Below are 9,739 nucleotides of genomic sequence, written 5' to 3' on the forward strand. Positions count from 1 at the left end.
TCTCTCTCTCTCTCTCCTCTCTCTCATTAAGGACTTTGGCAGTCAAGAGTGAAAAACACTCATTCCAAACAGGCGGTTTCCTTAATAACATTACCACTCGAAGAAACAAAAGCTAAGATTTTAGCATTCTCTGCTAACATACTGCTCATTTCACTAATAGCAGTAAAAATAGCAGTAGTAAACAGATTTATCTTTACTCCTTTTAATGTAAAGCTCTGTTGTTGTCGCCGTTTTTTATTAAGCTTTATGCCAGCACGGGCTCTTGCTCATAGAGAGCAGACGGTAAGTGCAATGCTCAAAGTAGTAGAACAGAATATAGAATTTTGGCCAAAGGCCCAAGAGGCTGGTGCCTGTGAGGGTCAGTCAACGCTGAAAGGGAAACTGTGAGCAGAGAGGTTTGAAAGGCGTAACAAGAGAGGGTTGAGGAAAGCAAGAGGGAAGAAAGAAAGAAAGTGTGCTGAAGGTTGTAAATGAAACGAGGATGAGGCGGACCCTCCCATGAACGCGGAGTCCAGGTTTTTGAATTAACATAAAGCTTCCCTGAGGACACGTAGAGTTTTTTTCCCTCTCTCTCTCTCTCTCTCTCTTTCTCTCTCTCGCACACCTTCACCCCTCAGGAATCTGTACAGACAGACCGACCGACAGACGTCTTGAGAGGGAGAGGGAGTGGCTGCTACTTCTGCTTCTATCGTTTCACCCTCGAGTTTCGTCTCAACCACAGCTGTCTCTGAAATGTTCTCGCGGTCTCCCGTCAATGGGCGTTGTTTCGGATTTCGCTTTTGCGAGAGACGAGTTGATGGTGTGTTTCGGTTGGAAGTGTACTACTTAAGTGGTTTTATTCTTTTTTTTCTGTCTCGCGGCTAGCTTCAGTTTATGCTTTTTTATGTTTTTTTTTTCTTCTAATATACCAGTTAACTTCAGTCTATGGTTTTTCTCCCCTACAGCAAATTTGGGTGTTTTTCCTTTCTTTTTTATGTTGGTCAAATTTTCTTCATTTTGAATTGAAGAATGTATTGGCTATTCATCTGCATAAAAGAAAGACTTAAAATGACAGCATCATACATTTCAGGAAATTAATTCCTTCGTGTTTTCATTTTTCAACAGTTAGCTGAAACTGGCGACACCACAGAAATAAATTCAATTGGACAACGAGGAGTTATAAAAAAAAGAAGAAAAAAACAGTTGGACAAAGCAGTGCTTCGAAAATGTGCTTGAAGAAGCCAAACGTTTTTATGAAAGAAGGAAAAAGCTAGTATAGTTGTAGTGAAATTCTAGTAAGCGAAAAAAAACTTGTTTTTAATAGTGCGTGCTTTGGACCTTCGTCATTAATTCGAAGTACCAAAAATCGTAAAAATTCGTCGAAAAACCGGGCGCCATCTTGGACTCTGCATCTGCGACATGAGGAAAACTTACGGCTCCAAGGTATGTCTGACTATGGAACCGGGAGAGAGAGAGAGAGAGAGAGAGAGAGAGAGATATGGCACGGGTTTAGGAAAAAATACTTCATATAGAGAGAGAGAGAGAGAGAGAGAGAGAGAGAGAAGGGGGGAGGAGGTGACGGGTTATTTAGGAAAAGAAACTTCACACACATATATATAGAGAGAGAGAGAAAGAGAGAGAGTGTAGGGGGGAGGGGTTAGTTAAAAAAGGACTTGAGAGAGAGAGAGAGAGAGAGAGAGCAGAGGAGAGAGAGAGAGAGAGAGGAGGGGGAGGGGGGAGGTGACGTTAAGGAAAAGAAAAATTCATATATTATTATATATATATATATATATATATATATATAGATATAAGGAGGAGAGAGACGAGAGAAGGGGGCGGAGAGTTATTGAAAAGGAAAATTAATATATATACACTATAATATATTTATATATATATTTATAAGAGAGAAGAGAGAGAGAGAAGAAGCGGGGGAGGAAGTGACGAGTTGTTTAGGAAAAGAAAATTCAATATATATATATATATATATATATATATATATATAGAGAGAGAGAGAGAGAGAGAGAGAGACGAGAGAGTAGTGGGGTTATTCAGGAAAAACCTTCAGAGAGAGAGAGAGAGAGAGAGAGAGAGAGAGAGAGAGAGAGAGAGAGAGAGAGAGAGGAATGGGGAGAGAAGGCGTTATTTAGGAAAAGAAACCTCATACAGAGAGAGAGAGAGAGAGAGAGAGGAGAGAGAGAGAGAGAGAGAGAGGATTGCGCATAACGTCCAGAATTACATACAGAAAAGACTGACATGCAATATTTATATGTAGCCTACATATACGGCAGCGAACACACACGAACGTCGCAACCCATTATGATAACTGACCTTAATACCTAATTCCATATAAAAAACATATAAAATATACAGTCTGGATGTCAGTATGATGTATCAAGCTCATTTAACGCGGCCTAATCACACAAACAAATGAAAAGCGAAATCGCTCACGCTCGCTGCTCACCATCAAGAGCGTCTGCACGCACTGCGCAGGCGCTGTCATCTGTCATTCTTCTCGTTGAGTCTTCTGCGCGCGCGACCTTGCAATACAACTGGCAAGCGTGATAGATGGGATTTCGGAATGTTGCTTTTGATCGAAAGATTTCCTCTCTCTCTCTCTCTCTCGGAAAAATGTTACGTGATATCTCTCTTCCGATTCGTTCGTATGCTCCGAGGAAATATATATTTCTCTCTCTCTCTCTCTCTCTCTCTCTCTCTCTCTCTCTCTCTCTCTCTCTCTCTCTCTCTCGATAGAAATAATCAATTTTGTTTCAATTTTTATTGGAAAAATATTACGTTATCTCTCTCCAGATTCGTTCTCATGCTCTGGGGAGATAATTCTCTCTCTCTCTCTCTCTCTCTCTCTCTCTCTTCTCTCTCTCTCTCTCTCTCTCATTAATTTTGTCTTAAAAGACATTTTACATACATTCTGCCATTACAATTTTTTCTTTTGCACAGCATTTTCATAACAACATTCATTTGTTAGCTAATTCGAAAAATTCTCTTCTCTATATTACTTTTTTAAAAAATGTAAAATAATTTCATGTTGTCTTTTTTAAATGTTATCTTTGTTATGTTACTTATTTCTACGATGTTTATCTTTTGCTCTGCACCCTCCAAACATAAAACTGTTTCGTGCAACATTTTTTTAACACAGCCTCCAATATTTTTCTTTCTATTTTTTTACTCCCAGTTTTAAATTACATTACTCCATCCTTCCCCCACCCTTTTTTTTTTTTATTAAGTAGGATCTCCTATTTCTGTATTTCCCTTTACCTTCTCTGATGTCTTCCTAACGAACGCCATAATATTCTTTGGAAGCTTGAGTTTCAAGTCAATGGCCCCTGTGATCTGCATGTTCCATACGAATGGGTTTCATCTTCTGGATTTATTAATTAATAATAATAATAATAATAATAATAATAATAATAATAATAATAATAATAATAATAATCCTACATTCTCCAACGGTCAGGCTCTCGTATCTAGATTATGTTACGCCTCCACTATTATTCACTATCACTTTACTCATCAAATCTCACCATACTCCACTCTCCAGTGATCACGTTTTCGTATCTACAATTCAGCCCAAAATTCCTTTATCAATTCACTATACTTCACTACCACCCGACTCAGTAACTCTCACTATACCATTCGCCAATGATCACGTTTTCGTATCCACATTTCAGACCAAAATTCCTTTATCAATTCACTATATTTCACCATCACCTGACTCAGTAACTCTTACCATACCATTCTCCAGTTATCATGTTCTCGTATCTAGTTTTTGAAGCAAAATGCCTTCATCTATTCGCTAATTTCACTATCACCTATTCACTATTTTCCACCAGTCGTATCTAGTTTTTGAAAAAAAATTATTTTATCTATTCACTATTTTTCACTATCACCTATTCACTATTTTTCACCATCATCTAACTTCATTATTAACTCTCACCATACCACATTCTCCACCGATCACAATTTCCTATGTACTTTTTAGAGCAAAATTCACCTATTTATTCACGATTTTTACCTCCTCCCCAAAACTATCAACTATTCACTATTTTTTACTGTCACCTAACTTCATTACTAACTCTCACCATACCACATTTTCCAACGATCACAATATCGTATCTACTTTTTAGAGCAAAATTCCTCTACTACTCACTGTTTTTCACTATCAGCTATTCACTATTTTTCACTATCACCTATTCACTATTTTCCATTTTACCCTAACTTCATTACGAACTCTCACCATACCACATTCTCCAACGATCACGATTTCGTATCTGCTTTTTAAAGCAAAATTCCTGTACTTATTCACTATTTTTACCTCCTCCCCCAAAACCTGCCTTACTCACAATCCGCTGAGGATACCAAGCGAAGAGCCCCACCACGTCAATCATGAGATGTTGCCTCGGAAACGACACATGTTTTGCTCTCGCAACCGAGCAAAAATAGCATTCTATGACGTTTTTACCTCAAAGACATTTCACAACGTTGCGTTCACCCGTTCGGTGTTTTGTGTGTGTGTGGGGGGGGGCGTGTGAGAGAATATTTCACATTTTGAATGCATTAGTTTGCACGGGTAATATGCTTATATTTGTTGTAGAACTTCTATTGTGGAAGGTAAAAGAGAGATTCTCTCTCTCTCTCTCTCTCTCTCTATACATATATATATATATATTAATATATATATATATATATATTATATATAATACTCTATATATATACCTCTCTCTCTCTCTCTCTCTCATATATATATATATTATAATATATATATATATATATATATCCTCTCTCTCTTCCTCTCTCTCTGTATATATATATATATATATATATATATATATATATATAATATATATATATATATAATATATATATATATATATGGTCAAAAAGGAGCTAAAAACATTACAAAATAAAATGGAAAAGTTGACTATCAAAACGAAAATAAATTTCCCTAAGGTCCCCAAACACTAAAATAATAATAATAAAATAAATAAATAAATAAGCGGGAAATGGAGTATCTAAAAAGGGTAGGAAAGTGACCGAGAGTGAACTGAACAAATATCACTTTTATCCTTGGTTCACTTTCATCCGCTCGAAGGCTTGCATTGTTGGTCAGCTCCGAGGTTGTGTGACCGCATCGTTAAAGACGGAGATAGATAGACAAATAGATTTCAGAAATCACTCGGCCTATTTACAGTCTGCATCCTGTTATGCAACTTACTAGATGTTGCAGTCTTGTTCTGCAAAGCTTACGAAGTGTTGTTTGCTTGTTTGCTTGGTGTTTTGACGTTGCATGGAACCAGTGGTTATTCAACAACGGGACCAACGGCTTTCCGTGACTTCCGAACCACGTCGAGTGAACTTCTGTCACCAGAAATACACATCTTTGACTCATTAATGGAATGCCCGAGAATCGAACTCGCAGCCACCGAGGTGGCACGCCAAAACCATACCGACCACGCCACTGAGGTGACTTACGAAGTGTTGGTTATTTGGTGCACAGCTCGAAGACGTAATTTGCATTTGAAGTATATAGATGTTTAGTCCCTGTATTTTCATCGCAAAAACGTACGGTAATTTCTTCGGAGGCTGATATAATCAGTATTGAAAGAATGTATAATTTGACTTCGTAATTCCATTGCAAAAATTTGCATCAGTTTCTCCACAGGCTGAAAGATAACCTCAGAAATAATCAGTATTTAAAGAATGTATGGTTATTTTCTGGTTTTCCATCACAAAAATTTGCATTAATTTCTCCATAGGCTGAAAATAGCCTCAGAAATAATTAGTATTTAAAGAATGTATGATTATTTTCTGGTTTCTCATCAGAAAAATTTGTAGCGAGTTTTTTTGTTTTTATCAAAGATAACCTCTGACCCATTGTAACTCCTTGATAAGAACTTGTAATCAAAATCATGTTTTAGGAGAATTATGTAAATATACAACCGAAAAAATTAGTAATTAATTGCCACTGACTTATTTCTAAAGCTGCTAAAATTACGTCTATCAGCTTCTAGAATTAAGTAGCTGCAAAAATAAATGACTAAATCGAGAAATAAGTAGCGTTTTGACTCATGGCTCTGAATTTCGAAAATGATCTGAACATTGGCGTATCTGTTAACCACAATGACATAATTGAACAAATCGTTAGTGGGGGCAATGGATTGTGAAGTAGCCTCTCTCTCTCTCTCTCTCTTTCTCTCTCTCTCTCTCTCTCTCTCTCGTGAACGAAATTATTTTTGTCAGCTGTCTGATATAATACTGAACATGTAATATGCCAATTGTCAGAGAGAGAGAGAGAGAGAGAGAGAGAGACCTTACAGCTCGTTCGGGTTACCCCAGGTCTCTCAGTGTGAGGCACTTCTTATGTCTATGTCTACCAGAGAATTCCTAATGCATCTCCCGATATATTTTGCAATCTTGGATGGTCTTGGATGCAGCTTAGAGAGAGAGAGAGAGAGAGAGAGAGAGAGAGAGAGAGAGAGAGAGAGAGCTGGTCGATAGACTAATGGAGTTTACTCTTCGTTAGTCGCTGTGAATGCATTGCATAATGTCTGCCTGATGCTTGCTTTGGGCCACTTTGCAATAAGGACGTTACCTAACGGCGCTTCAGAATGTCTGAATCAATTTGGATGTGCTTTGCTGACTGTAAGGAGTGATTAGCACACGGGATATTCCAAATAATTAATGCATTTCTCTCTCTCTGTCTGTCTCTCTCTCTCTTGGAAAACAATATTATATATTTGAAAATATAGAAGAAACGCACGTCCTTTGTCATATATATATTAATAGGCAAAACACATGCCCAGACAGCCTCTCTCTCTCTCTCACCCCTACAAAACATTGATGAATAATATATCGTAAAGTGTTGGCAAATATTTACCCTTAGCAACAAATTTTCACAGTCTAATACGAAGCGTACATTGTACACAGATAACATCTCTCTCTCTCTCTAGCTCTTTCGCGTGCGCACGCGCGCAATGGCATGATTCTATGAGGCCCCGCCCTCATAGAATCACGCGTGCTTTCATTGCACACACACACACACATACACAAAAAAAAAACTCGTCCTTGACTTTTTATTTTTTTGCATAACTGCATGATTTTTACATTAGGCCTCGAATAAGAAATTAATTGATGTCAGGCAATTAGTGATATTTACACAGTCATTGGGTTAAGGTTGAGCGATGACTTATTCAAAAGCTACGGATCAACATTCATGGCCATGTATCTGTAGCTCTCTCTCTCTATATATATAATATATATACATACATATGCATAATATATATATATATATATATATATATATATATCATAAATATATGTACGATACCTGGTTTATATATATATAATATATATATATTGTATAATTATAGTTATACATATATATATATATATATATATATTATATATATATATATATATATATATATATATATATTAATGTGCCACAGGAATACGATACCAGGTTTCGTCTTTACACAAAGACTTCTTCACCTCCCTTGTAGTACACCTACACATACACTTTATGTCTCAGTGTTATTTGTAGCATAAGTCTTATGTATTTTTTCATCATACATAAAATATATACAAACACATACTCATTACGTTATCAGTCATTATCATATTTTATTTATTCACGATGTTTTTTTTCTCTCTCTTCTTGACATTAACGCAACGGTGTGCAATTCTCTCCACATGAAAGTACGAAGTCATTCCTGTGTATTTAACCCCTATCCTACTCCTTCGAGGGTCGGTAGCTATTTAGAGAGAGAGAGAGAGAGAAGAGAGAGAGAGAGAGAGAGTTACTTGGAGCTAATTGCGAAAGGAATGGTAGCAGAGGCAGAGGACCGAAAGAAGGAGAGAAAATAAATAATAAAGTTAAAACTAAAATTGTCAGGCAAAGAATATATGACAGATACTTGAACATTGACTGTAATACTTCAAGAACCTTCTGTCATCAGTGTGGCGTGGTTCTCTCACTTTTCTTAATAAAAACAAAGCCAAATGAAACAAAACATTAACCTTTAAGTTTAAGTACTGAATTTTGAGCCTAGCTTTCTTTTATGCAGAAATATTTTCTTGAAGAAAAGGAAAAAAAAAAGTACGAAAAGCTGAGAATAAAAATAAAGTTGTTACCTGGAGATGGCGTCTCATTATGCATATCTGAAATACATGCATACTGAATGATAATTTCCCTAGGCATATCACATAAGTGGCTTAATACCTTCTTTAGCGCCAATCAATTTCCCACAATCACTCATCGCCTGATATCTCATCAATCGCCTCTGTTTGAGCTCTCCGTCTTCTTACGAACTTTTATTTTCAAATAATTTTTTTTTTTCATTTACCAAAAAATTCTAGAGCTTGGGAAGCGCTTTATTGCAGATCATCGCCGATTGCAGGCGCAGAATGAGATCGAGTCGGTCGGCTGGTTGAGTTTCGTTATTGCTAGATTGCCATTGGCAATCACAGATCTATGCATACGTGACATCTCGGATGCTTGCGTTCAGTGAACGTTGTTCTCTCTCTCTCTCTCTCTCTCTCTCTCTCTCTCTCTCTCTCTCTCTCTCTCTCTCTCTCTCTCTCTCTCTCTCTCTCTCTCTCTCTCTCTCTCTCCACGGGAGGACGACTTGTACCGAAAGCATCTTCAGTGTTTGCCGTGCAGTTTTGAATTATAGTGAGATTAATCTAACTCCAAATAATTCCGCATTTTACGCATGTTCTAACAATTCCATGATATTATGCAAATTAACAGAAATGTTTATAATGGACGAGTGTCAATAACATTTTTATCTTGTTACAAAGACAGTAATCAATGAAGAAGGAACATATTTGCATTAGAACAAACCCGCCATTACATAGCCGATTATTTCTGTAATGGGTTATTCAGCCACTGCATTCTCTTAAGATTTCACACAAAACATTCGACAGATGTTTGGAACAGAATGTAAGTATGACGCAATTTAAAATATTCACAATATCAGTCATATGTTGGAAGCATCATTGTATCTACTCAAAGCTAGAAATACTATCTACTTACCGAATATAGTATACATATACACACATACATACATACATACATAAACACACACACACACACACACACACATATATATATATATATATATATATATATATATATATATATATATATATAATGAACACTGTTTCCTTATAGTATGTGTTTTCGCAATTCTGATAGAGCTTTGGATACTATCATCGGCTGTGTTGAAATCCCCTCAAGAAATATTACCATTCATATATAATATGTATGTATATAATATATATATATATATATATATATATATATATATACATATATATATATAATATAAATATTATATATATATATATATATATATATTATATATATATATAATAATCTACCAATAAACATTCCCCAGTTCACTTTCCACTGAATGGCAATGGATGGAAATAAAATCCACCAAGTTAAAAATGTAAAAACGCATATTGCACACAAAAATCATAAGACGACTATCACTCAATTACTATTTCCCAGAAACTGATAGCGTATGCGGTACAACACTATGCAAATTAGGCCGAATTGAAGTTCGGGCGTTCCGCGTACCGGAAACATAATAAAAGACTATTGCAGGATGCAGAGCGAAAGTATTTCAGTCGCCATTCGCGTAATTTCCCGGCGTATTATACTGTTTCGGCAAATGGCCCTTATATTATGTGAAACGTCACTGCCTTTCGCGATCTGAAATTGCTGTGGATACCTTTC

At 36.3% G+C, this 9,739-nt stretch overlaps 2 protein-coding genes across 3 annotated transcripts in view; one reads left to right on the plus strand and one right to left on the minus strand.

Moving 5' to 3' along the window:
- Nucleotides 1-9,739, minus strand: part of LOC135201704 (spermatogenesis-associated protein 20-like) — a 112,566-nt gene that overhangs the window by 63,422 nt on the left and 39,405 nt on the right. The window lies entirely within an intron of this gene.
- The window catches only part of LOC135201324 (uncharacterized), a 34,337-nt gene that overhangs the window by 5,053 nt on the left and 19,545 nt on the right, over nt 1-9,739 (plus strand). Inside the window, exon 2 of the mRNA XM_064230181.1 lies at nt 1,105-1,422. Coding sequence (XP_064086251.1) covers nt 1,399-1,422 — 24 coding nt within the window. The 5' untranslated portion in view covers nt 1,105-1,398. The remainder of the gene's footprint in view (nt 1-1,104; nt 1,423-9,739) is intronic.

Source organism: Macrobrachium nipponense, chromosome 28 (assembly GCF_015104395.2).
Source record: "Macrobrachium nipponense isolate FS-2020 chromosome 28, ASM1510439v2, whole genome shotgun sequence".
NCBI lineage: Eukaryota > Metazoa > Arthropoda > Malacostraca > Decapoda > Palaemonidae > Macrobrachium > Macrobrachium nipponense.